Here is a 27,923-nt window from a genome sequence, read left to right as displayed (position 1 = left end):
CTTCTGATTTTTACATATTCCATAAAGCTTTTATTTTATCTGTTATTGTACTTATAGATAGTTGAACCATGTCCATAGATAACATGTCAAAATAATCAAACATCAAAAAAGCGGTTACCTGAAGAATGGATAAAATTAGTATTTGAATATGATAGTCCGATTGTTGCAAAATAAATATGGGTTACAGGCTCGATTGTTGCAGGGTAAATGTACCCTTCAGAGTCATTCACAAGCCTTTTATAGGAACAAAACTCGTGCATTTGTATGTTCAAATGTTTGCAACATAAGAAGGTACCCTAAATTGCTAAAGGTAGATTCGCAAAATATCTGTCGGCGAATGTTTTATTCTTTGTTTAAAAGACCCACCATGGAAGAATTACAATTAAGTGACAAGGTTCCTGAACAGTTTGTATTAATTTACAATAATAGAATGAAGAATTACTTATTATATGGACACTTCACTATATACTTGTGTATCGCAATGTTTATAATAGTTGTTTTACTGAAAAATGGCTCAAGTTTTAAAAGTGACAACAAAGCAGGAAGTACAAGCAAACTTTTTGAACAAGACCAGCTTATCTTTTTATCAGCATTAATTACTTTCGCTGTTATAGTACAATCCCTAATTTTACGAATGCCAGTTAGGATTTACAATAATCCCAAAACAAACCATTATGCGTTTATTTATTATGGATTAATTCCAAACAATAAGAGAAAATTATTTTGTAAACTTTCAGATATAATAAAACAAGAAGAAAAAGGACTGTTACCCTGGAAAGATTCTCGATTTATAATTAAAGAAAGAGACAATGTTATTTTAATTCATGAGTTTTTTCGTACACCTTCAGATTTAAACATAATATTAGGATATGAGAAGCCACCCAATGAACAGTAGATCTAAATTATTAAACCAGTAATTAGGGAATTAGGTGGCAATTTCAAATATTACAGATCCTAATAACTGTTTATAATTGTGGTTGATAAAATTGTTAAAGTAGTGTTCTAAATAAACTACACTGATATAAAAATTTGTTCTTATAATTTTTATTATTCACATGAACCTAATACCTGATATGTTATAAACAAATCAGTCAACTTGAATGCTGGGTAGATGGTTTTTAGTAATGTAGTAAAAAATCACTAACATTCGAGGAATTTTTCCAAAGTTTAACAGCTTAAGTTAAAAAATGCCTAATGTAAATTCAGTTATTTCATACGAAAATATTACCATTTACAGTTTTATCACATCTAGTTTTAGAAATATACAATGTGGAGGTATTATTGACAACAGTAGTAAAATTTTCAAATAAAAACATATTCCGACTTATTTACTATCGTAAATATTGACTATACTGCGGTTACAGATAAGTAGTAAAAGTCAGAGCAACTAAAAAATAATCGTCAATCATACTATTTACATTTATTTTCTACTTAAGGCGTAAAAAATCTCCCAAGTTCTGCATGATGATTAAATGATATAGAATTTGACGACTCCTAAAAAACAATCAAATTTTTCTTAGACCACTTTTCGACATTTCATGCACTTACAAGTGGGTTTCTTATACTGATATGTATCAATATTGATGCTAATTCCAAATCTTCGCTAAAAGCATTTTTAAGACAAACACTTCGATAGCCTGTTCTCAAACATTTAACCTGTAATGATTAAACCTTGTTTCTTTTTCACATAAATTTTTAATAAAACGGTTGGACTTACAGGATAAGTAGCTTGTCCTATAAAATTTGGATCACCAAATACATCCTCATCTTGTACCAGAAATCTCAACAGTGCAAAATCTGGATTTACTACATCAAACTCACAAATTTCATTCCAGGTTGGATTAAATCCATTATCAGCTACAATTTTTTACTAGTTTTATACTACTACCCTTTTATGAAAATTTTGGGTACCAATTTCAATGCTAACATTATGTAAAATAACGCTAGTATGAAAAAAGTAATATACTTACGAATAGTTTTGGTTGTAAGTTTGATTCCAGAGTCAAATTCAGCACCAAGGACTTCAATTTCAACGAACGGACTGCTCAATCCTTTTTTTGATTTACTAAGGTGTCTTGCACCGATAATTCTGATTGAAATAGTCATAGGTTCAACAGCGACAAGGGTGTTTTTATCATACGGATCAAAATCCTCCCGAAACATAAATTGCGGTTTTAATAGATAACCGCAGAAACCGTTGTCTCTGAATTTTGCCTGATTTAGCTGCATTGGTTTATCACCAGTTTGATAATTTAAAGCTACCATCTGTGAACCTGAATTCCATATTGGAACAGGGTTGTAGTTTGATGAGTCAATTCGCTGACCCTTAGGATACACTCGAGAAAATTGTATCTATAAAATAAAAAAAAACAATAGATTACCGAGTTTTTAAAATAGTCTAGTTTAAAAGAAGTAAAAAAATATCCCAAAAACGATAATTTGTAAGATAAAACAAAAACTGGAACTACTCTTTAAAGTTGTGAAAGATATATGTTAAACCAGGTAAAAATAAAAGCAGAAAACAATCTAGAGTTTCCTATGGTCAGTTAAACTTATTCCTGTAGTGTATATTAACTTACCTGATGATACTTCAAGAAGAATTTATTTTCTTGCTGACATATCAATTTTTCTGCTTTATTTTCCGGAAACGAAGACATTTCGTAAAAAATAAAGTTCTGCTTCACTCTGTCCAAATTGAAAGTAACTGACCGACAGTAAATAATAAGATTGGACATTTCCTTCGCTATTCTAAACGCCTTTTCCATTTCTTTGTGTTGCGTTTCTAAAACGCTCGCCTTTTGAGCAGTTTGTTTTATTGCTAATGACCATTCTAATGCCTACAAGTAGTTATTATTACAGAGGTTAATAAAATTATTTAACTTACCATTTCTCTGGATTGGACTGCAACTTCTAAAGGGGTGCAAGCGGTTGTGGTAACAATACGAAGAATCCATTCCAGACCTGGTCTTTCTGCATTATGAAAGAAATCTACAACCGCTCCATTCATATCTAAATTGCCTTGCAGCAAAGGTTCTCCAGACTGAAATACAATTATTACATGAACATGTATAATTTTAATACCAATTAAATTATATTAAGGTACTGCTTATCAACATGAGTTGGATTTAGGAGGACTCTAGTTTCACCCCTTAGGAGCGCCAAAAGAAGTTTTTTATAAAAAAAACTATCCTTAGATATATGTTATATAATACAATTCACAATTAATCTACAAATACTTACTCCACTTTCACCATTTTCCTGAGGATCAATTCGATCTATCTCAACGACATAATTTGCTGGAAAATAATGTTGTTTTTTGCCACCGTAATCGCCTCTCCACCAACCCTGACTAGAATCAGGTTTTGTTACATTAGTGATTATAGCGTGTTTGCAAAATGATAATTCGTCAGGCTGTTGAGCTTTGTAGTCATAGAGAGCTTTAACTGTAATCTGAGGAATTAAGAAATTAGTCAGAAATATAATTCCACATATATAATAGTTTCTTGGACAGACCTTTGGCGCAGAAAAGGCTGTTGGATCCATATATGAAGGAGTTCCATTGTAATTGCCCATATCTTCATTTTCCTGCAAATATTGTTTTTTATTTGGAAATAAATAATANTCAATAGAAATTTTCAATATAAAAAGGAAACTATTAAAATTTGGTTAAACTAATTATTATCAAAGTAATAAATTTGTAGACTCGTTTTTTGTTTATGTAAAAAATAGATACGAAAAGAAAATCAAAACCAAAAATTTTCTTTGGCTTCTAGTTTTCATTTTCTAATACAAAGAAATAAGTAAATGCTTAGAAAAGTATTTATTGTGTACAACAATTTCGTGTACAAACGACAAACAAATTCTTGAACAAGTAACTGTTAGAGCTCATATGAAAAAGCCAATTAATTCCGACTAGATGCGGTAGAAATGCACTTTATCGAAACAGGTTCGAATAAAGATAGCTAGACACAAATAGTCTACTCTACCTGTTAGGTATGCACCCTTTTAAAAAGAAGAACGCACGTAAAATACCAACAAAATAATTGAAGAACGGAACGTCGTAGAACGAGGGGACGAGGGAATTCACATACCAGTTTAGGGTGAAAAAACTATAAAGGGAGTCACAGACACTGATTTTTAAATCCGCTGTGGGAATGCCACTTTGAAACAAGTTTCAGTCGAACGTTTTTAAAGGGACCGGTAACAAGTGACGCGCTTAGGTACTCTTACAGGTGATCCTTTCAATAAAATTGATCAGTCGGAACGAAAAATGAAGTACAGGTTCGATTTAATTCTGGTAAGATATTAGCAACGTTTCCTCGATTATGAATTTGTGTAACAATATTTATATACCTAATCATATGGAAATTTTGAAATTCAATGAAAAAAGGAAATTCATCTTTATTTTAAATTCTGTTTCTTGTAATAGATATTTTTAACTTTTTAAAAATCATACAATTTAAAAACTGAAAAACAAAAATTAATAAGTGAGTTGAAAATTCCATGATTAAATAAAAAAAAAATGTTGATTTAAATAGTAATGACATTTACACGTATATGTAAGTACGTAAAATAAAATGATTATTTTTAATAAAATTTTTCAAAATACAAGTTTACAATTTTGAGTAAAAATACATGAAACTACAAAGAATACTTATTATTTTTTATGAAACTTTTATAAAATAATTTCTTTGGTAAATTACACTTTAATATCGTAAAAAAGTGAAACATTTACTGATCTGGTTTGGGTAATTATCAAAAACACTTTAAAATACCTTTACAAATAGTTGAAAAAAGAGCGAAATTTGTAGTATCAATAAATTGAGTATTTTTTTGAAAATGGTCTGAAATAAGTTGTACTTCTAACAAAATGCAGTAATAAATATATACGTAATGCATTTTAATTGTGATAAATCAAATTATTTAAAAAATACATACATAAGATATAAACTTATTTTCAACGAAACAGTTACTTCTTTTATGAAATTACTTATTAATTTAGAAAACAATTAATATTCAAACCAAGCCATTAAATTTTAAAACTTATTTTTTATACTTTTCCATACTTATATAAATAATTAATAGGACAGACTAAAAAAGAAAAAAAATGCGCTTAATTATTATAATAATTATTACACTGTGTAATATTTAACACCCATAATTGCAGATATTATTCACATCATATTTAGTAAATGTGGTTTTGGCGTTAAATGTGACAGAGCAGGCTATTGCGATTCAGCCAACAGAAGCATCAAAAAGTTCAAAAACTGATAAAACTGCAGACGATCAAACAGATCTTATTAAACAAATATTGTCAGCAAGGACAACAGTTGCTACAACCACAATTACGATCCCCAGTGCAACAACCGTTCAATCATTTTCGCCGGAAAAAGAAAACGAAGCAGAACACATTTTTAAACGAGGCAAAGAAAATGACAAAATGAAGATTGAAGGATTATCTATTGAAGAAATATTGAAAAAATGCAAAGAAGCTAAAGAACAAACCACTCAAAATTTCGAGAATGCGGAAAACATAAACCCAGATACATTAAGTCAGAATAACATAGCAAATTATATAGCTAGTTTACAGTATGGTGTTAATATGAACAACGGTAAAGCTCAAATCAAGTATCCCCAAAATATGAATCACGCAGACATCCAAAATCATTTTCTTCAAAATATGAATGCAGCTGATGCCCAAAACAATTTTCTTCAGAACATAAATTCCGTTGAAGCACAAAATCACTTTTTTCAAAATATGAATTCCGCAGATCCCCAAGGTAGTTTTCTGCAGCAATTGATTGGCCAGTATTACGGCAATAAAATTCAGAAAGAAAACTCAAATAATAATAACAATAAATATCATAGTACCACGATTAGTCAAGATGCACAAGAACAAGTTCAAACTTTCGGTCAACAGCAACCTACATACAATACTCTACAAAATCAATTAAAACCAATACAATTGGTGCCCACTATTTTACAAAAAGTGATTTTGAAAGATGGATCAGCGGTCTATTACTGGCCAAGAAAACCCCAATCTGCTTCCCAGACATCAAGTAACATTTACCAACAAATAAATTCCGTTAATAATAATAACGGCTTCTCACAAGATTATCAGGTAAGACCCACTTTCTATTAACATATTTATTACGAGATGATGTAAGAGAAAGTTGAACTATTAAAAAAAGTATGAGATATACTTCAGGTTCTTATTTCGATAAGACGAATTGTAGTATTTAGGTACCCACTTGTTTTATCCAACGTTTCGCCAACTGCTGTGGTTGGCATTCTCAGAGAACGTGGCGAGGGTATAAAATCCTGCGCTGCGATTCCCTAAAAATGCCTATCAAGCGTCTGGCGAAACATCAGGCTCATCGAAAGAGAAAGAACACCTCGGACTGCAATTATTAAACCCGAATATCGAATCCTCCTCGTACGAATTGTTGCTAGCAATGAAACATTTTAATTTCAATCCGATTAAATGAAAAAAATTAATGTCACAAAGTACGCGTCCCGATCGGAATAATATTTTTACATTTTTATTATTAAATACCTATATAGGTATCTCTACAAATGTTTCGACCAATTCGGCTATCTTCACACAAAACAATTCTTAAAAATATCCAATAAATATGTAAAACTTCTATTATTATGTTTTTTTCTCACATTATTATCACAACTTTTCTATTACGGTATCTACCAATGCTACTGAATGTATAATGTATTTTTTTGGTGCACTTCCTTTACAATCGGTAAAGTATATCAGAAAATTAAAAAAAAAAAAAAAAGATTAAAGTCACTTTTATGAACCATTTACAGTATATTTTACTACCATGTTTATCTTCATTTTTTTTAGGCTCAAGCATCTCAGAGCTTAAAGCAATCTTTCGATACCACAAGCAATAACAATCCTTCCAACAAAAAATCACAATCGAAAATAAGAGATCTGCCCAAGAACGAAAAGAAATCGGATATATTACCAGAATACGAAATTAAGTACGACTCTGGCGTTGCAACTAACAGTAAACCATCGACACCTTCAAATTATAATCAACAACTTAAATTTATAGTACCGTTTAGAGGTTGCAAAGACGAAGTGCCTACACGGTACCCGAATCAATTTGATCCCTATGCATACCTTGCAAAGCCAATGCAACCCTCTGAAATTAATCTACGTGTACCGTACGTGCCAAGATTCCATGCTATAAAAACATTAACAATTCCGGATAGTCTAGCAAATGTCGAGTTATCCGTCGATGAGATAAACAAACAACAAAAATGATAACTTTCCAACTACAAATTATAATAAATTAAAATCCATGTAATATCCGTTGGAAGAATTCTTTTTTTGTTTAATAAACTTTAACGTTTTTTTTTTTTATCTTGGATAATATTACAAAACTATTACTGTTTTAGCCGTTGCCAAATATTAGTACAAAGTCTTAAAATGTTTTCCAATATGTTCAATACAATTTATTATATGTACATTATAGACTTCGCACGTTTAATTATAGTTGTTACTGCTTATATTTTATTTTATTTAGGTAAATATAAATATATTTTACGTTAGTATGTATTTTTGTAGGTGTATCAAACATTGAATATTCAGTATATATGATACAATGACAATGCTACTAATCAAAAATGTACTATCTTTATAAAAATAATTTTTAAGTAAATTTATTTTTCTGTTTGCTGAAGGCGTAAAATACGTTGGGTCGGTAGTGCAATGATTTTATGGTTTGCCTTTATATACATATAGATATTAAAATTTTGTACAGTACCCACTTTTTTTAACAATAAAAATATCCTTAAAATAAAATTTTCATTTCCTACATTATAAGGTAATGTTACTATAAAAAGCAAGTGTGATTGCAAAATAGAAATATTGAAACTTACCATTCTTATTCTTCTAACAGCGTCTTCACTGACAGGATAGCACAATTTGACTTTATGATAAAGGGGACGGTGTTCGTAGTAGCTGATTAACTCTACTAAACTCTCAAACTCTACGCTGCCAATGGTATAGAGTCTACCTTCCACTTTAATTCTACAGTGTTTGATCTTTCGATCAGCTCTGAAAGGGCGAAAAGAAAACAATTAAATAATAATAGACGGTAATTCCCTTATTTATATGACGTAGGATTATCCCCCATTATTTAATTGTCTAACTTTTACCTATTTTATCATATATTCATATCGTTACAAATTCTTCTATTCCTTTCTCTTTATGATATAGTTATAGGCAAATGCACTTATATCTTACCTGAATGTTATTGTATAAGAATTTGCATCATTTTCGCTAGGCCTTACCAGGAACGCCCCTTCGGTTCGTATCCGTTTTAACACGTCTTCAGCTTGGGCTCTGGTCGTTTGTTTGTGGTACCATTCTTTTCCCTCGTGCTTGTTGGGTTGAGGAACGGGTTCTTGAAGTGTTATAGAAAATTCAGCTGTCACTAAAGGATGACTTCGAAAATGTGTAATCAAACTGTAGAGACTGTCGAAGTACTTCATGTCAGTCAAATAATACTTAGTTTGTTGTTTGTCTTGCTTCGATTTTATGCGGCAATGATTAACAGAGCCATTTCGCCAAAACGACAAACAGTACTCGCCCACAAACGTTACGCTTGCTCTTACTAAGAAAGTGCCATCCCCTAGGTGAGAATACGTTTTGAGAAGATGCTCCGCCTCTTCTCTACCTTTCGGGAGACGTCCGTGGAACCATTTTTCTGCAAAGTGGAGCTCTTCGTTGGGTACGTCGTTCTTGGGATGTGATAAACTCGTATTTTCATCTTCGTCTTCTGACTTTTCCGAGTCCTGAAAAAAATATCAATTTAAGTATTTTTATAAGGGGTCGCCCATAAAATACGTCACTCAGAATTTCATCTTTTTGGACCCCTCCCTCCCCCTTCATCATGGTAAGTCATACTTCCTTAACAAATATTAAGTCACAAAGCTAATACATCCCCCCATAAACGACTTTTTGTGATTAACAATAACAATGAGAATGACTAAAATTTAAGAACTGCCAAGTTAAAAAAAATATTAAAATAAAATTGATGAATAGCAAATGCTATATTCTTTTAGACCCCCTTATGTAACTTGGATAGCTCAAATTGAATTCAAAAATATCTAGAATAAACTAACCCAATATGTTCACATGGAAGCTAATAAGGAAAAGGAGAGATAGAATACTAGGACACTTTCTGAGACATGAAAGGCTAGTTTTGATAATATATTACCAACAGAATCAACGGTAAATAGGGGCAGAAGAAGACCTAGAAAAATTTGAAACATACCATATCCAATTTATAACTATCGGTATAAAATAATTTGTTTTGTGTCAAAACGAAGAAGTGAGGGTTCCATTCTTTATCAATGGGGTCTTCTATGTACATTATGCCGTTTTTTATAGAATTACGCAGATCCATGTCGTTGCCATCGTTTTTTATTACAATAGGATTTTCTTCTTGTCCCTCAGGAAGCTTTTTATGTTTCAATATAATTTTCCTTCGAAGTTGGTAAGGTGATGGCAACTGTTTCTCATTTTTTTCAATTGATTGAGTAACCAACATATCACCAAAAACTTCCTAAAACAAGATGCATGCTGTTGATATCAAAAAATAATTTTTGAGTTGCATAGTTAAATAATTACCTGCATAGCTGTGGCCATTTTTCTTTGTTGAGGTAAAGAACAATTGTCTTCAATCGATAATATTACAGGGTATTCAGAAGTGGCAAAAGCATGATCTTTAATAGTACGAATAACATCAAGAAATTTAATTTTGGTTGTAAGCGTGTGCCCGTGATAAATGAAGGGCATTCCATCAGGACCATCCCAACAGTCCAACTCTATACAACGGCAACCCATCCTTAAACATCTTACGTATGCTTCTACAGACGACTCACTTGAAAACTGATCACCTGTTAAGTACCTGTAATGTTAATTTGTTATAAGAAAATATGGAACTATATGAAAAGCAAAAGATACTTTCATAAGCTTATTTTAGTCAATTCTCTGACATAAAATAAGATAGTTATTTGGAATTATGTCAACTACAATCACTAACTAAAAACGTACGACTTTGTCTTTACTTGAAAAAATTGTAATACACATATTAAAAAATTAAGTTCCTGAGTTATTTTGAAAACAGGAGAAAATATAAGTTCGTTTCTATCCACTTATAAGGACTTGAAAAATATAATTAAATCCCGTAGTGAATTTTAATCTATAATCTTAGTAAATAAATTAGTGTTTTAACTAACGTGTTGTGTGAAGAGGCGATCCAATAGTGAGCAAGAGGTTTTGTCATGTCTTGATACACTACATCTTTTTGGGGATCCCAGAGATCATTTTGCTTGGAAAACAGAAAATCTAAGAATTCTGAAAGGGTGAAACATGGAGTTTGAACATCACGTTGTGGATCCTATAAGCAATTAAAAAAATGCTGTTTTAAAAATAAAAATTCACATGAAGAAATTACCACGTTACCTTGAGAAAATCACAGATAAACTGAGAGACTTTATTTTGATCTTTTCCTAAATCATCTCTTTGCTCTTTAAGCAAAAAGTTTTGAAATTCTTTTAATGTTACTGTCTGATAATTTTCAGAATAAAGCATCACCTTGTCGAAAATATCATGGACATTCTGAAAACAATACATACGTACAACAAATAATAAATACAAAAACATAACAGATTTTACAAAAACGAATTATTAATTCTTGCATTAAATATTTTAGGCAGTCCTCAACATATACTTAGAAAAGAGAAGCTTTGTTTTAAAAGATGAAAACAGATGTAAAATAACTTTTATCAAAACTAAAATTTTTAAAGATTGATTCGCTTTACCTATTCAAATGTTCATCTTGAAAAATAAAGATAGTTTATTTCTACTAAAAAAGAAAATTTGGAATAAAAAAAAGATAATTACATGTTCGTCGAAGATTAATTTGTGATACAGCAACGTGAAATCATCAAATCCTATTTCCATTCGTTTCCTTGTATCAACTTCATTAAAAATCTCTCTTAGCTTGTTAGTGGGTATTTTACAATTTAATCGAGGTAAAAAGGCTTTTACTTCCTTTAGAGAAACTCTATAATAAAATTTAACAGTAATTCAATCAAGATATTTTAAAAACAAACATTACGTTTCCCTAGGCGTTTCCATCGCGTAGAATTCCCTTCTTAGCCATGTTTGAACTTGAAGGGGATATGGCGCATTTATGGTGTCCTTAACTAAGTATCTAAGTCCTCTTATCCATAGTTCACACTCGCTTTTTGATAGAGCTACACATAAAATAGTTTTATGTTAATATTAGGTATATACAAATATATTAATTTTCCAACAAAGTAGGAAGATAAAATGAAAATTAAACACAAGAGCTCCATTCTACCTTTAAGTTAATAAATGACAAGTTCCTGAAGAGTTCTGGTAAAAAAATGTGTAAAAAAAATGCATTTTTGTAAGAAAATATAATAATTATTCTTGAAAATCTATGAAAAGAATATAATAAACCGTATGAAAATTAGTGTTAGAATATTATAATTTTTAATTCTATTCATTTGAATTTCAATACCTTATTTATGACCCTTTTTGCAACAATAAAACTAACAATATTTAAAAAAATCATGTGGAATACGTGCGGGGAAGTACGAGCAATAGAAGAACTTAGTTTCAAATCAAATGAAACTAACGCTTACCTACGATACTGAGAACTCTCAGTTTAAATTCTGATCCATAAAAAATAACGAAACATATAACAGCATCGATTCTGTTAGAGTCCTCAGGCCATTTTTCAAAATCCTTTGAGTTTTTCCCAAGTCTAATTTCTTTCACCTCTCTCAAATCGACCGCACCATCGAACGTGCATTTTGGCCCTGGAACAGGCCTGTTCCAGACAATTTGTTTCGTTTCTCTGCGGATGGCCAAAGTTTTCCTTTCAGGTTTCTTCCTCCATGAGAACTTAGTGACTATGGTACCCCGCTCAAGCTGGCTAATAATTTGCTCCATTTCGGGGATATAACCCGAAACGGATGATGAGGAGAACACTCCGTTAAATAGGCCGAACATGAGATTTCTGAATCAAACAGATATCGACTTTTAGTTATGACCGATAAAAATAAATCGTTAAGGTATATGTTATGTTCATTCGCTACATCTGCTAGAGTGAACAATTACACTGTTGGAAATCAATGTTTACAAATAGATAACTAGTGATTGACTTTTTCGGAATGGAAAAGAAATTCTGAGCGTATATGTAAAATTCAACTGTAGCATAATAATACAAAAACGCATATCTATAATATTTAACATACTGCACCGCATGTAACATTAACGAGAAATAAAATTGATGGGAAGTGATTGATAATAAAATTTAAAATTTTTCTTAGATTATTCTGCAAAAAAATATATAACAAATTCTTTTTTTTTAATTAGTATTCTATAATAAGTCTATTGGTTCATTTCTGGTTTTAGAATCTTAGATCTTAATTATGAAGAAATCNTTTTTTAATAAATTTTTTTGCTTTATAGCAAGCGCTTAAACATTCCAAAATATACGCAATTAACAATAATTATATATTAATTGTATACATGTTTCAATCATAATCAGTATATCATAAGCTATTTGCTACAAAAAAACTGTAATTTTTTTAAGTCTTATATGGAAATGATAGGGGGTCATACAATATACTTTAAACATGTGGATCCTTCAAATAAAGTCACTATTTACTTTATCACAGTTATATTGTCTACTTAATTAACTTTGTTTTGTATTCTTTAGTAAAAAACAATTAATTTCCTCTATATTTTACTATTAAACGGTTTGCGGAATTAATGTTATTTCCAGGGTTACTCAGCATTATTGTTTTATTCTCAAACCATTCATACAAAGTTAAATATTAAAATAATTGATTTGAGAATTCAAATAGAAGAAAATCCTTTTTTATTTTAATCCAAAACGCGGGAATGAAAGGAAAGGAATGAAAAAAGTTAAAATATTTTGCGAATCTTTCATTAGAACTACAGAATTTAAATATCTGAATTAATTACAGTGTTTAATATGAAAAAAAATACATTTTTTTGTATACAATCTAAACTCAAAAAGTGGTTTTGCATCGCAACTAAACAAGAAATCATACATAGGAAAACAAATGAAAACATTTTTTTTCGTTCAATTTTTTAAAAGTTTAATTAAATAAAATAATTAAAATAATTCAACCCGAAACTTTTACGAATATTATTTGTTGCAGCTTTGGGTCTACTGACCGGAAACAAGAAAATTGACGGTATCCTACTCATCTACAAAATAATTGTCCTCTTTTTTTTGCGTTTCCTACTGCAAAAATACTTTTGACTGTGAATATTTGGGTGTTACCCAAATGGATATGTACAACGCAATTTCATTCAGAGTAAAATAAAATCAACTTATGTAGAACATTGAATTTTAAAAATTAAGATCTTCTTAGTCTCTGTATTTTGGCAGTAACTAATATTTAATAATCTGTTTGAAACGTCAATAAATTCCGATTTGATTGAAAAATTGATTATCCTATGGTAATAAATTGCAGAAGTGTTATAAATTACAACATTAACAACAGCGTATTAATTTATTGTTTTCTCTTTTGCTGATACAGTCTGAAAATTAAATTTCAAAAAGTTTCATATTTCTATAAGCAGCCTACGTTAATAGAAATGGAATATTAGCAGGGTTTACAATTACTACTGGACAATATGTGATTATATTACTTATAGGTATTGCAAAATTAAAAAAAAAATGTACTTCACCGATAGCGATACCTACTCCCTATTTATTTGCGACTTAAATGCAGAGAAATAAATTTAATTTAAAAAATTTCTTAGAACATTTTCGTATAAGATGTTCTGTAAAAAATATATACTGCTAAATCAAATAATAGATAATTAGTCTGTTTCAATGCATATTGTACTTTCTTTCACCGGTTTTAACAAAGCATCGTAAAAATTGAAAACTAAAAATAGAAACTTATTTACAAAAAAAAAGGAAACGGTTTCTTAAAAGTGACTTGCTGTTTATGTATTTAGACAAGCAGTGGTGTAGTCACAAAAGGATTTAGAGGGTTAGCCCTCCACCCCGTTGAATAGAAAGGTTTTTTTTAAATATGTTGCAGCCTGAAATGTGCAAGAAACGATTGCTGTAAGAAACAGCAAGCAACAGGCTGCAAAGTTGATTGTAGGTACAACATAACTGACAATTGGGAATGTACAATAGGGTAATAACCCTGCTATATTAAATTAATTTTTTTAATGTAAATATAAACAATACATATTATTATTTTATTTTGCAGTTATTTTGCATAATTGGGGATTCAACATTCACAAATCCGCCACTGTTGAAAAGTAATCAGTTTTATTTCTAGTCACTTGACCCTTTCAAAAAAATGAAAAGAGCCATTTGCTACTGAAAACTAAAAATAATTTATAAACAGTTCATTGAAGATTTACAGTTTACATTTTTTTTTCTTTTAATTAATGTAGTACCTTTACAAGACCAAATGAACTTATTAATTATGATCATACAAAACATGAAATTTTGAGGTGCCTTACATAGATGTGATGATTTCACTTATCATAATTGCTTATGCATGATTTTCTTTAAACAGCTCTTTTAAGTAAGCTAATTAAATATAATTGATTAGAAAGTATCGAATATTTTCATATAATAGGTACATACATTTAAATTAACATTAAAACATGCATTATTAATAGGGCATACCTACATGAAAACATTAATGTATATACATAAACATAATTTTAATTAGAAAAAAAGAAACTTAGCAGATAAGTGAATAGATTTTAAATAATAAGAAATTATAAATAACAAATGAAGAAATACTTAATTTATTAATAATATTAGAAAAAATTGTTTACTTACTAACCTTTTCCTGAGTAAATAAATTTGGAATTAGACGCCTTACTTTAAATTCATTTTTCTCTTCCAGGTAAAAGGAATTAAATCTTGATTTTATCACACCATTTTTAACGTATTTCATGACACTAATTGGAAAATAATAAATAATTTAGGAAAACTTAATACACTAAACACCATTAGACCTTAATAACAAGTAGTTTGTACAGCTGTACACTATCAATAAACTAATGTTTTTCTATGATCCTTATTTCTTGTAAATATACAATTGATACAAAACATACTTATGGTAGACGGTACTGACACATGGACACATGCTTTGCATTTGCTCTTGTCTATGGGATTTAACTTTGTGTAATTACACTAGATGGCGACAGAAGATTACGATGTGTCTACGGTACACCATTACGGAAATTATGTTCTGGTTAGAGAACGGTATATTTTTAGCAATATTTGTGGATAAACTATTTTGTTCTAAATACTTTTGAAGATTCTTAAATTACAATTTAAACAAATATCCTAAAAGTGATTTAATTATATCTGTATTATATATTTTGATTAATTCTTGACAGTAGATTCCTAATCTATGGTAGATTCGAACCGTCAAGAACATGTCAAGAAATAAAAACGCATGGGCATGGGTGGCTGATGCAATAAGGTGGAAGACCTTTTAAACGTTTATAATTGTGTATTTACATGTAATTATAGCTATCTGAACGTTAATTTATTGGATTTAAAGAGAATTAAATAAAGAGAGCACTTAAGAATGGCGGAAGATGAAGCCGTAAGTAGTTTTTAGTCTATATACGTGCGTATAGTTATTAATACCCAAAAGGAGTTATTTTTAATAATCCCAGTATCTTTAGAAAATGCGTGGCTTATTATTATTATAGTTGTTAATGATAGTATTGTTATTATCAACCCCGTTTAGATAGAAGATTCTTAGAAACGTTGACAACATATTTTAGCATTGCTTCTTTTACTGGCTTCTATATTATTTATGAGATGATTTAAACTTCAGATTTTTGATCCTACCCTTAAGAAGAAAAAGAAAAAGAAGAAGACAGCATTTGATATTGATTCAGTCTTGGCAGAAAGCACTGGAGAAAATGATAATTCTAACCAAGGCATTAATACAGAAGTTGAAAATAAAGACGATGACCAAGATGATGCCAATATAGAAATAGATTTAGATTTTAGTAAGAAGAAAAAGAAAAAGAAGAAGCCTTTTAATTTAGAAGAACTGGATGGTGCATTACCAGATGTTAAGGAAGATACAACAAATGAAACCAATCAAAACCAAGATGACACTGTCCTGGATGATAATTTAGATATTGAATTGGACTTTAGCAAAACTAAAAAGAAAAAGAAGAAGAAGAAAGATCTTGATGAATTAATTGGGGAAGCAGAGGAAAAACAGGAGGATAAGGAAAATGGTAAGTATTAACTTTAGTAAATAGAACTACTATTAAAGATATAATACAATTATAACATTCATACACAAAAAGAATACTTTTACTGCAAATAAATTGTACATACTTTACTGAAAATATGGAGAAAATGCAACTTTTGAAATTACTTTTATTGTGTATATTTACTACTTATTGCAACAAATGAAATTAAATGTTTCTTTAATTATTTGGACATATGCTGCATGTTGGAGGAGAGAGTCCCTGAAGTTGGTAAGAATTAGATGAATATATTTTTGTAGCAATAAAATGTACATAAGTTTTCATCTTATTTCACAAGAGTTAAAAACATTTTGGAGTGCCAAAAAATCCTATAACTAAATATGCCGTTAAAAAGAAATTGAAGAACAGGATTAGAAGTAAAAGATTGTGTTTGAGTTTTTAGTTTTGTCCTTTTAGTTGATAAAGATGCTAGTTCCTACATACAAGTAGTAATTATACCTTTGTAGTAAATACTACTGTATTATAATGTAGCATATATAAATAAATAACAACCCAACTATAGATCCCTAATACTCTTGGAAGTACTCCTAATGTGAAGTTATGTTCAGCAAGACCTGTAATGTCATCATAATCGTTAATCGACATTGTGGAGGCTATGTAGCTGAACTTGAAATTTTTCTTTCTTCATTTTAGTTGAAGATAATTCAGTCACATGGCAGGGTTCAGACAGAGATTACACATATGATGAATTATTAACGCGTGTTTTTGAAATTATGAGGGACAAAAATCCGGACATGGTGGCCGGTAAGAAACAGAAATTTGTTATGAGACCTCCCCAAGTGGTGCGAATTGGAACCAAGAAAACATCGTTTGCTAACTTTACGGAAATTTGTAAAATGCTTCATCGACAACCAAAACATTTATTGGACTTTTTACTTGCTGAACTAGGTACTAGTGGCTCTGTAGATGGTAATAGTCAGTTAATTATTAAAGGTAGATTCCAGCAGAAGCAAATAGAAAATGTTTTAAGGAGGTGAGCTAGTTCATGTTTCTTGGGCTCTTTTTTTATGATCATAGAATATTGTTTCTCTATATTCCAGATATATTAAAGAATATGTAACATGTCACACTTGTCGTTCACCAGATACAATATTACAGAAAGATACAAGGTTGTTCTTTTTACAATGTGAAACGTGTGGTTCAAGGTGTTCTGTCGCTAGTATAAAATCTGGGTTTCAGGTATGTTTCTATTGTATTTTTACTTTAATAATCTTACTAATCCTTTTTTTGTAGGCCGTTACATCAAAACGTGCTGCAATTCGTGCGAAAACTGCTTAGTTTGTTTTCACTTTTAAAGTATTGTACTTGTGGGTGAATATTAATCTGCAGTCTTTCAACTCGCCACGAAGAAGCAATTTTTTTTATCTTACGTTATTTTTTAAATACGCGTAACATAAAATAAATTTTTATGTGTAAAGAATGCGCGTTTAATTTTTCCTTTAAACCACCAGGTATTGCTTTGATTGATTACTAAAGCAGTCCATTTTCTTATTTTCTTCTTAAAATTTTGAGAAACTGGGGGAACACAAGTAATAAGCAAAATACATTGTTAAATTTCAAAAAAACATTACTATAGCTTTACTAATTAAACGTCGATAATAATTTTCAGTTTTAAATAACAGAAAATATTAATCTTTATTAAAATTAACAGTAACAATAGCTACAATAATAATTATATAGTATTATGGTTTTGTGATGTTTTATTTCGTTAATATTAAAAATGCTAAACTAAAGAATTTTCGCTTTCCTTCATTTTTGTTATTATGTTATGAAATTCAGACGCACTCGTTACCTTTTTTAGAAGTCTTTTTAAGAATAATTCATATATTTTGTGAATTCTGAAATAAAGCGAATTTTAAATTTGAAAAATAGTTATTCAATTACTTACATTAGTCTAATTTCAAAAAGAATTTTATCTTTAATCATAAAGACTAGATTTCCAAAGGATTTTTCTGATATAAAAACATTTCTGGTTGCAATCCTTGCCAATTCTTCATACCTATCTAATGGATCACCATGCTCTCTAGCAATTGCCCTAATTGTATTTAAATTCCTGTAAATAGAAAATTAAGATACATTATTCTGGAATTATGATTGACATTTTAATAAAGTAGATGTTTAAAAGTACGGCATGAATATGATAATTTTAATTATTAAGGGTAAGGGCAAACTAAAAATGTAATGAGGATGACTCGAGGATTTCTCACGGTTTGGGAAATTACACAAAAGCCAATTATATCAACTAGGTTTTTAACTCAGTAGGATATATTAGCCGTTCGATTTGGTAATCGCGAACAGTACGGCACAATTTTGAATATATTTATAATATCATTTGAACTAGATCTTCCGCCTGCCCCCGGCCATTTTTATGACGTAGTGTCGGCCATCATTCTTTTCTAATTGTTGCTGTTGTCGGCCATCATTCTTTTTCAATTGTTGTCGCATTGTCACTGATGTCGGCCATTATGGTTTTTTAATAGATGTATAGTAATCAATGATTTAAATTTAAAGGAAATTTTTGTAAATAGGTATGCAACACATCGTACACCTCACAAATTACTAATGCTAACTACGTAATACTACTTTCAGCACAGACAGCTCTCATAATTTCTTTTATATATATTTTGAAAAAAAAACACTAAAATTCTTTATCACTGTTAATTTCTACTAATAACAAAGATGTAAGGGCTCCTGAAAATTGTGTATGATATGTAATGCTGTTATCAACCTTCACGTTTTTGTGAGAAATCAATGAAGTCCGTATTAAAAATAGTAACCGTTTGTGCATCTACCTCAATACTAATAGTAGATTAGTTGGCATTTGTCGTAATACATCCATGATCCTGTCGAATCTATTTTGAGCAAATTCTTTCATAAGTCTAATATCTTCTTCTGAATACGTCTTTTTCAGCTCTAATCCTGTATGTCTGTAAGGAGACTGCGTCAAAATTTCCGCAAACATTTCAAACTCTATAAAAAAATTTTATAATAGTTAATTAATTAAAATTTATGAAATTGTCTTACCCTTTATGCCTAATTCAAGGCAATACTTTTTTAAGTCATTATTGTTATTTGTTACAACTGCTTTCCAAATCTTGCTCAATGTTGTCCTTTCAAAATCAGACACTTGTTGATACAGACCGTGATCAAGTAAAACAATCTGCGTTTTTCTATTGATCTTCCGTACCAGAACTAAATCATTAATAAGTAAATTTTAGTAAATCGAAGAGATATTTGCATATTTACGATTTCCTGGGTGAGGGTCGGCATGTACAAAACCAGTATGAAATATCTGCGTCCCAAAAATTTCAAAAATCTTTTTATCAATGTCCGCAAGGGAGAAGCCGTCCTTTATAAGCCTTTTTGTTTCATTTGCCTTATATCCATCAATATACTCTGTTACAAGAACTCTCTATTAAAATACATGAAACGAAACGATTACGTGGATAATAACGAGTGAAAAACAAAAAGGGTACTAACTGAACTGCTCAATTCCCAAAAGACCTTTGGCACATAAGCATATTTTAAATGTTTTATGTCTTTAGCACATTGCTCTGCATTTTTTCCTTCTGTTCTAAAATCCAATTCCTGCTTCAGGGAGTCTTTAATATCATCCAAAACCCAACTGAAATTAAAATCTTTGTGCATAAATCCGATTATTTTGAGAAGCAATTCAATTGTAGCAACATCACTGACAAAACGTTTTTGAAGATCAATGTATTGTACCTTAACAGCTACATTATTTCCATCTTTAGTAGTTGCCTTATACACCTACATAAAATAAAATCAATTAAAATCATTGCAATATATATAAAATAAATATTACAGCAAATATATTCATTACAACAGTTACAAATTCTCGATTAGTGATTTGTTCGAACCATTAGATATAGATCGCGATTTTAAACTCTTTGATTCCAATCAACACGCCAAAAAGAGTTCCGACAGGACACCAACCAATTTATTCAACAAATAATTATAAACAATTGTTTTAAGTCAGCAAGCAACCTTTTGCAATCTCATATGGTTATTTGTAGGTTATTAAAATACAAAATAGCTTTGAAAAACTTTTGTCTGTGTGTCTAAGGCCTTTGCAAGTTATTAATAGTGATTTAAGATACATTTTATTATTATCTTTTTTAAGTAGCAGGAATATCACATATGCAACCTTACATACGCTGGTGTTAATCGAATTGCATATATTTTCTCTACAACTTATGTTTAAGGTTTAAGTGTCTGTTTGGTACTTGTTACCTATTATTTCTAATTATTGGTTAAAAAATTATATTTATCATAAAAACATAAACAATTAGAAATAGTTTCACATGGTCGAAAATCGAGGATGAATTAATGTATTTCTACTATTATTCATATGTTGCATTAGTAGCAAAACTTGTAATTGCAATAAATTGCAAAGTTACATTTACCTGGGCTAAACTTGCTGCAGCTATTGGATTTGGATCAAAAGTTTCAAAAATTTCCTCTGGCTTTCTCCCAAAGTCTTGCATAAATAACTTGTTTAATTCATCTGAATGTCTCATCAAACATTTATCTTGTAGAACTTTTAATGTTTTTATATATTCATCTGGTAGAATATGATTCATGCAAACAAGGGCTTGCCCAATCTTAATGTAGGTACCACCATTCTCTAAGCATCCCATTAAAATTCTGTTAGCAGCTCTTTGATGTAAAAGACTGGTTAAAATGATACCATTATCTGACTCATTTTCTATACCTATCTTAGAGAAGTAGTAATCCAAAGAAATAAGTAACCCAATTTGTAATGATCTGAAAAAGCCATATATTATTAAAACCACTTTAAAGTAGTGTAATTGTAATATATTTTTTTAATTTTTATAACAATATACTACCTTACAAATCTCCTAACACCTGCATATTGGGATATCACAGTATCAGTTATATTCTCATCAAGAAGAGACACAGTAGTTGCTGAAGCAAGACCAAATCCAGTTATAAAATGTAATTTACGTGTTTTTTTACTTTCATTAGAAATTCTTACTACGTTTTGTAATTTGTAGAAGTTCCTAAATTTATGAAATAGTCCTAAACGCTGAGCAAAGTACATTTTACCTAAAACAAAAATAGCTTATTTACATTCATATTCCCAAATTATACAATAAGGAAACTTTAAGCATACCACTCACCAAAGAAATGAACACTTAACACTTGACTTAACACATTAAATTAGGTCAAGCTATGAAGTGTATTTTAAAATGGAAAAGTTAACGGTTTCATTGTTAGAGATTGTTAATTATTGTAGGTTATGTTGTACCATTTCATATTTATGGTATTTGAATGTCATTATTAATCATAGATAATGTAAACTACAAATCAAAAATTTTGACGTTTTGATTCCGGATTATAGTGATCCTTGATGGCAATAATAAAAATAAATAGGCAGTATATCTCCATTTAGTGGGGTTTTGCTGCTAACAAAGTATTTCATGAATAATACATTAGGGTTGTTAGATAATCAAAACATGGTTTGCCATCTGTTGATGAATACTGAAATTTAGTGCTTACTTATTTTACAGGATAGCAGTCAGATCTGCCAACCTTCCGGGATTCACCGAGCCCATATACGCTTATTGTGCTAGGACACAACGTTGCTACAAAGTTTTAATTTTAAAATATTTTTTTTAAATTTAAATCCAACCAGTACAGCTTAGCTTCAAAAAACAAATTTCCTTTAATCTGTTAAATTCACAGCTAAATATTTTTGAAAGGAAATTGGAGTTAAGTTTGCATTTACATACTAATACCTAAATGCGTTTAATAATAGTTTGTTGGGCTTTATAAATCGGCCTATCACGGAATTAACAAACTTATTATACTCAACTATTCCAATTTTTAAATCTCTAGTGAGTTCTTTACTATTATACGGGCCTACAATTTAGCCTCCATCGTATGATATACATAAGTACATATTACGCGCCTTGGAAGTGTTCAACATAAATTTTTTAGATACTGGTAAATAATGTTTCAATTTACGTAAAAATAAAAAATGAATTTTCCAAATCCTCCATCAAATTCCTCAACAATTTTTGCTAGTTTCCGGGAGTACCAGAATTAGAATTATGTACATAATGTATGCCAAAATTACTTGTTTGAGGTTTAAAAAAAAACTAAATCACATGAAAACATTAAATAATAAATATTCTAATCTCCACGAGTGAAAACCATATGAAAATACGGAAATTACTATTTATTATTAATAACATAAACATGAGCTTTGATCAGAAAATCAGACGAAAAAAGCTAGGAATTCTGATTTCACCTTTAAAAATAGTTTTCTCTTGTGTCAATGCCAATAACGTACGGGCCAAAAGAATTCGAAAGCATAGACTCAATGTCGTCAATTCACAAAAACAAACGTTTTACGTAAATAAAGACTCAAAAATTATAATACTCAAAACAGAAATGCTCATGATAATACAATAGGGTGCAGTAAAGGAAATACTAATTGTAAGTAAATCTGATTACCACATTGATCTTATAAAGTAAAAATAGTAGCATACAAATTAGTAAGGCAACAAATCCAAAACTACTATACTATAAATAATAGCCAGACAGTTAAGAAATCGAAAAAAAAAAAAGAATCACTAAAATTGACTACGAATTGAGACCAGTGGTGAGAATTGTGTCATCACCATATATATTTTAAGAAAACTAGTTCTTCCCCCTAACAGTCACTGTGAGCTCGAAACTGTTAGTACCACTGCTTCGAGTGGCCGATATTCACTTTTGTGAACAATATTATGACGTAGTGTCAGCCATCATTCTTTTGTGATTGTTGTTGTTGTCGGCCATCATTCTTTTTCAATTGTTGTCGCATTGTCACTGATGTCGGCCATTACGGTTTTTTAATAGATGCATAGTAATCAATGATTAAAATTTATAGGTTTGTAAATAGATATGCAACACATTACACCTCAGCATAAGAAATTGCTGATACTAACTTTCATTTACGTAATACTACTTTGCCCTGTGCTGACAGCACTCATAATTTTTTTATATATAACACTAGTTCTTTCCCCTGCCCCGGCCATTTTTATTGCTTCACTATGACGTAGTGTCGGCCATCATTCTTTTCTAATTGTTGCAGTTGTCGGCCATCATTCTTTTCTAATTGTTGCAGTTGTCGGCCATCATTCTTTTTTAATTGTTGTCGCATTGTCACTGATGTCGGCCATTATGATTTTTAAATAGATGTATAGTAATCAATTATTAACATTTAAAGGAATTGTTTGTAAATAGGAATTTAACACATCGTATACTTCAGCATAAGAAATTGCTGATACTAACTTTCAGTTACGTAATACTAATTTGCCCCGTGCTGACAGCACTCATACTTTTTTTATGTACAATATTTATTAAAAGCAGTCGCTACATGTGAGCTCGACCTTACATCCGAAGTCGTTATAGTCACGTGCATTTTGTACTAAAGTATGTTTTAAATTCAACGGACTTTTTTTAATGTCGCTATAGTAAAATGGTCGCTATAACAAATGAAATCTATTATAAGTTATTGTTAATCAAAATCTGATTATACACAAAAATTACAATTTTCGATTGTAAATGACTAAATTTGCCGTAGAAATAGTAGAAAATTTATTAGGTGACTTGTAATAATCTCAATTTTGAGATGTTTCCTTAAAAATTATTTCAAGTTTCTTAATTATTACAAATAAATTTGTAATATCAACTAAAATAACTAGTAAATTTATTTCTGCTGGGATTTTATTTTTACAAATTTAGGTCCAAGTAGTAATTTTTATTATTTTCGCTTACGAAGCAACGGACTAGTGGGTTAAATTGTGAATATCGCTTTAATATTTAGGTAAATTTTCCTGTAAGTAATCAATAAATAATGAAAATTAGGACAAACGACCTATCCCAATGCAATCTTAATTACTAATGTTTATTAGGTAAGCTTTACTTATTAAATTTTACTCAATGATTATTGCTGGTGTTCGTTTTTTCCTTTATCTGTGGTAGAATTACTCGACACTGTCGAGTATCATTACCAGGTACCCGGCCGGATACTAAAAAAGTGCCGGATCCACACAGTTCCGGATCCAAACCGGTTTCGGCCCATCTCTATTTTATAAATACGCATGTATGAATGTATATAATTCATGAGTATGTTTATGTTTTGTATTTTTTTCCTGATATTCGACCTTTTGTGATAAAATGACTTACTGCGTAATATCACAACTGGTAAATCGGTTAAATGAATAAATAAAGCCATTGCGAAGGATAATTATTCTTGAATTAGCCTTATTCTAGCACACTTTATAGAATCATAGTGGAGACTTAAATTAATTGAACAGTTAAAAAAAACGTAAAAAGAACTTTACTGTTTTAGGCTTCGAAACTGTAACGTTTTCTTAGATTATTTAGGGTAGCTTTTTATGATGGTGCATTAATTAGATTTTCTTTAGCATTTATAATTAATGAACATACTATACCTCTATACACAATTTTTTTTTCAAAAGTAAAATCGAAAATGCATATCTTGGGTTTTTGTTCATTTAAGTAAAATTCCATTATTTTTAAAGTAAAGGAACAAGTACAAACACTTGAAACATTTACATATCTATAGGTAAGTAAATTTTGATAACATTAAATTAGTTTGTAGCAGATACGGTATGATATCCGTATAAGCGGAGACCGTGCAGCATGATAGATGCGTGATCATGCCAGTCACTGAATTTCAAACACAAAAAAAAAAGAAAAAAATAATCTTACTCTGTGTTTTTAGCAGGAACACTGATAGTGCAAGCACCACTATTAAGAGATGATACCAGTTCAAAGTCATTAAACAGACACCAATATTGTAATTCTATTCTATTCTATCCTATCCTGATCTTCGCATTTCCCTAAAACTAGAACATCCCACATCCTTAACTACGTATTTGTGAACAGTAATCTAATCTACGTCTACCTCTACCCCTCCTAACTCCTGTTTCTGCCTCTAATATGTCTCTAACTACACCTTCATGCCTAAGAAGGTGTCCTACCAATCTATCTCGCCTATTGACTTCTATAGAGTCCTCTGTTCTCCTATTCTTTCTAATATTTCTTCATATCTATCCTTCTCTATCCATGGTATCCTCATCATTCGCCAGCCTCACCAACGACCCAAGCCACATTAAGTCCTATTCAAAATACCGTTTTTTAAGCCTGCTTGGTGACAATATCAGAATAATAAGTTATCGTTAATTAGAACCTGATATACCAACAAGCGTCAGAAATTGTGATAGTTCAGCCTAACTGACGTAGTCTTGTTCACGAAAAACAGGCAACACAACAATATATCCAAACAACACACAATTTTGTATAATGATTAATAAATAACACAAATTAGGACAAACGACCTATCCCAATACAATCTTAATTACCAATTTTGATTAGGTAGGCTTTTTGTTATACTTATTGAATTATTATCGCTGATGTTTGTTTTTCTTTTTTCTTTAGTAGAATTACCCGGTACTGTCGGGTACTCTACGCCATTATCCGGTATCCGACCGGATTCTAAAAAAAGTTCCGGATCCGCCGAATACCGGATCTAAACCAAGTACCTGGCCCATCTCTAATCTACACACTTTCACAGCTTAGATAAAGAACATAAGAAATAAGATTTCTTGAAATATGTACAGAGACATCAAGCCTACCCTGAAAAACGAATGGCAAATTCCCCAAAATTTTGGAGAAAAAGAGTCACCTACACGATTAAAATCCAAATAATTGGGAGTAATAAAATGGCATAGTATCATTTTTATATTCTTGATGGTACTAGTTATTACACATTGAAACTCCACATGACGAAGACCAACAAAAACTCCGTTTGAGATCCAAATTACATAATTTTATGTTGTGAATACCAAAACAAATTATTCTGCCGCAGTAGGGTTTCATTAAATAAGTACGTATTATGAAATACATAAATATAAATAATTTGTCCTGGTATTCATAAAATAAAATTAATTTTGGGTTCAAACAGTGTTTCTGTTATTACATATTATCATCAAATTTATTGTCCAAAGGACTAATATAGGTCTACCACTACTCCTCTTAACTTCTGTTTCATTTCTAACCTTCTGTACCCATGGTATCTCTATCTCATCATTCGCCTGTAACACCATATTTCGAATGTTTTTAACCTTTTTTTTTCCGGCGCGTTCATCGTCTATATTTCGCATCCGTACAGCGTTGCGCTCGAGACATGCACCTTTAACAATCTTTTTCGAATTTCTAAATAAACCGCTGGCGAGCATAAAAGTGACTTGTTTTTGTTGAGGACAATTCGACCTTGCGCTATCCTGTTTTATACCTCCACTGCTCTAGATACCGAAAATAAGGCAGTTTTCCTAATTTTTCGTCTCATATCTGTATATTCGTTTATTGCCTACTTTTTCTTACCTTGTATACAGGTATTTTTGTCTTACATTTATTTATTTTCATACAACACTGTTTTGTTAAAAACATAGATACGATAAATTCTGTACAAAAGTATAGAACTACGTAAAAAAAATAAAATTCTAATTAATGTACATTAAGAAAGGTTATCTAGTGGTTAATGTAGTACTAATAAAAAGAACATTTTTAATGAGTATCTAAATAACCTTTTATTTGCATCGTGTGCACAGGTGAACTATGTACGTGTTAATTTCCATTACTGTAACTGTACTTTTCCATTAAAAAATTAAGGAAAATTTACTTTCAATCCACTTTTTCAATGACGGTATCCAAACACATGTACACATACCATACCTTTATGTACACATGTACTAAACTTGATTAGACTCAATTTGATAAATATGATAAAATAAGTAATGTATTGATTAAAAGCGATAAGAGATAATTATGCACCTATGTATTCATGAAAGGAAAAGACACAAAGGGCAATACAATATTGCGTGTGCAAGTAAGTGCTGTGTTACCTTTTGTATTTCCTTCCCAATGGGAATCAAAATGACAATACAATTTTACGCTAGGTAAGCTGAAAGTGCAATTAGTTAAAATATACGAACATCTTCAATTTAAAAAAATCCTAGGGAATACATAATTGGATAGAAACTTCGTTTTTATGGGCGATACTATGCGATAGAGTAAGCACAAAAATCTGTTTGTAGTTTTATATGACACCATAATCATGGAATAGTGGGATGTTGGAAATTTCTTCAACTTCCCGCCTTCTGCAATCACTACTTTCTTCAGATTTACATTACTAAACTCTGAAAACTTCATAAAACAACTAGCTACACTAGGATGTGTCGCAAAAAAGGTTAATTTTTCTTATTCTAACAAGTTCCCCTGCCCCCGGCCATTTTTATTGCTCCACTATGACGTAGTGTCGGCCATCATTCTTTTCTAATTGTTGCAGTTGTCGGCCATCATTCTTTTTCAATTGTTGTCGCATTGTCACTGATGTCGGCCATTATGGTTTTTTAATAGATGTATAGTAATCAATGATTAAAATTTAAAGGAATTGTTTGTAAATAGGTATGCAACA

General features: G+C 30.4%; 6 protein-coding genes across 8 annotated transcripts in view; 4 read left to right on the top strand and 2 right to left on the bottom strand.

Annotated features, from left to right (window-relative positions):
- Positions 1-57: 57 nt before the first annotated feature.
- LOC108742980 lies at positions 58-1,032 on the top strand. Its single transcript, XM_018478357.1, has one exon. The coding sequence runs from the start codon at positions 149-151 to the stop codon at positions 893-895; it is 747 nt and encodes a 248-aa protein (XP_018333859.1). The 5' UTR covers positions 58-148; the 3' UTR covers positions 896-1,032.
- On the bottom strand, positions 1,029-15,196 carry LOC108742977 (1-phosphatidylinositol 4,5-bisphosphate phosphodiesterase gamma-1). Of its 2 annotated transcripts, none has more exons than XM_018478354.1 (18): positions 14,919-15,196; positions 11,707-12,083; positions 11,154-11,292; positions 10,937-11,099; positions 10,496-10,651; positions 10,270-10,430; positions 9,659-9,938; positions 9,303-9,593; positions 8,270-8,820; positions 7,903-8,080; positions 3,514-3,585; positions 3,241-3,450; positions 2,885-3,040; positions 2,580-2,837; positions 1,971-2,352; positions 1,718-1,857; positions 1,549-1,656; positions 1,029-1,494 (listed from the first exon to the last, which is right to left on the bottom strand). In XM_018478354.1, the coding sequence occupies exons 2-18, from the start codon at positions 12,074-12,076 to the stop codon at positions 1,432-1,434; spliced, it is 3,678 nt and encodes a 1,225-aa protein (XP_018333856.1). In that variant the 5' UTR covers positions 12,077-12,083; positions 14,919-15,196; the 3' UTR covers positions 1,029-1,431. The 2 variants fall into 2 exon arrangements, with proteins under 2 accessions (XP_018333856.1, XP_018333855.1); XM_018478353.1 differs by having other exon boundaries at positions 14,923-15,196.
- Positions 3,812-7,883, top strand: LOC108742979 (GATA zinc finger domain-containing protein 14-like). Its single transcript, XM_018478356.1, has 3 exons — positions 3,812-4,297; positions 5,168-6,121; positions 6,860-7,883. The coding sequence occupies exons 1-3, from the start codon at positions 4,271-4,273 to the stop codon at positions 7,283-7,285; spliced, it is 1,407 nt and encodes a 468-aa protein (XP_018333858.1). The 5' UTR covers positions 3,812-4,270; the 3' UTR covers positions 7,286-7,883.
- A 313-nt stretch (positions 15,197-15,509) lies between the features above and the next one.
- LOC108742974 (eukaryotic translation initiation factor 2 subunit 2) lies at positions 15,510-17,804 on the top strand. Its single transcript, XM_018478347.2, has 5 exons — positions 15,510-15,696; positions 15,934-16,348; positions 17,018-17,357; positions 17,425-17,563; positions 17,618-17,804. The coding sequence occupies exons 1-5, from the start codon at positions 15,679-15,681 to the stop codon at positions 17,660-17,662; spliced, it is 957 nt and encodes a 318-aa protein (XP_018333849.1). The 5' UTR covers positions 15,510-15,678; the 3' UTR covers positions 17,663-17,804.
- A 262-nt stretch (positions 17,805-18,066) lies between these two features.
- Positions 18,067-27,923, bottom strand: part of LOC108742972 (uncharacterized aarF domain-containing protein kinase 5) — a 35,261-nt gene continuing 25,404 nt past the window's right edge. The window contains exons 1-9 of one of the 2 annotated variants that reach the window (XM_018478346.2): positions 21,550-23,195; positions 21,256-21,475; positions 20,812-21,172; positions 19,865-20,155; positions 19,631-19,796; positions 19,409-19,576; positions 19,177-19,354; positions 18,273-18,437; positions 18,067-18,222 (exon numbers count right to left, since the gene is read on the bottom strand). In XM_018478346.2, coding sequence (XP_018333848.1) covers positions 18,108-18,222; positions 18,273-18,437; positions 19,177-19,354; positions 19,409-19,576; positions 19,631-19,796; positions 19,865-20,155; positions 20,812-21,172; positions 21,256-21,470 — 1,659 coding nt within the window. In that variant the 5' untranslated portion in view covers positions 21,471-21,475; positions 21,550-23,195 and the 3' untranslated portion in view covers positions 18,067-18,107. Of the gene's footprint in view, positions 18,223-18,272; positions 18,438-19,176; positions 19,355-19,408; positions 19,577-19,630; positions 19,797-19,864; positions 20,156-20,811; positions 21,173-21,255; positions 21,476-21,549; positions 23,196-27,923 lie in introns of those variants that run through there. The other variant, XM_018478345.2, reaches the window with a different exon arrangement.
- Positions 27,329-27,923, top strand: part of LOC108742976 (tumor protein p53-inducible nuclear protein 1) — a 24,826-nt gene continuing 24,231 nt past the window's right edge. Inside the window, exon 1 of the mRNA XM_018478352.2 lies at positions 27,329-27,405. The gene's annotated coding sequence lies outside the window, so the exon portion shown is untranslated. The remainder of the gene's footprint in view (positions 27,406-27,923) is intronic.

This window comes from Agrilus planipennis, unplaced genomic scaffold, assembly GCF_000699045.2.
Source record: "Agrilus planipennis isolate EAB-ADULT unplaced genomic scaffold, Apla_2.0 scaffold381, whole genome shotgun sequence".
NCBI classification, from domain to species: Eukaryota; Metazoa; Arthropoda; class Insecta; order Coleoptera; family Buprestidae; genus Agrilus; species Agrilus planipennis.
Note: the sequence above shows the minus strand (reverse complement) of the source record. Positions and strands in the feature narration are given on the sequence as shown.

What these genes read in the sequence shown, in the direction of transcription:
- LOC108742980 (XM_018478357.1), top strand. Translation starts at nt 149, where the DNA reads ATGATAGTCCGATTGTTGCAAAATAAATATGGGTTACAGGCTCGATTG.
- LOC108742979 (XM_018478356.1), top strand. Translation starts at nt 4,271, where the DNA reads ATGAAGTACAGGTTCGATTTAATTCTG. An exon ending in ACAGGTTCGATTTAATTCTG is followed by an intron (nt 4,298 to 5,167) that starts GTAAGATATTAG and finishes CCATAATTGCAG; the next exon opens with ATATTATTCACATCATATTT. An exon ending in GCTTCTCACAAGATTATCAG is followed by an intron (nt 6,122 to 6,859) that starts GTAAGACCCACT and finishes CATTTTTTTTAG; the next exon opens with GCTCAAGCATCTCAGAGCTT.
- LOC108742977 (XM_018478354.1), bottom strand. Translation starts at nt 12,076, where the DNA reads ATGTTCGGCCTATTTAACGGAGTGTTCTCCTCATCATCCGTTTCGGGT. An exon ending in ATCGCCTCTTCACACAACAC is followed by an intron (nt 9,939 to 10,269) that starts GTTAGTTAAAAC and finishes TTAACATTACAG; the next exon opens with GTACTTAACAGGTGATCAGT. An exon ending in AAATGGCCACAGCTATGCAG is followed by an intron (nt 9,594 to 9,658) that starts GTAATTATTTAA and finishes ATCTTGTTTTAG; the next exon opens with GAAGTTTTTGGTGATATGTT.
- LOC108742974 (XM_018478347.2), top strand. An exon ending in ATAGAAAATGTTTTAAGGAG is followed by an intron (nt 17,358 to 17,424) that starts GTGAGCTAGTTC and finishes TCTATATTCCAG; the next exon opens with ATATATTAAAGAATATGTAA. An exon ending in GTATAAAATCTGGGTTTCAG is followed by an intron (nt 17,564 to 17,617) that starts GTATGTTTCTAT and finishes CTTTTTTTGTAG; the next exon opens with GCCGTTACATCAAAACGTGC.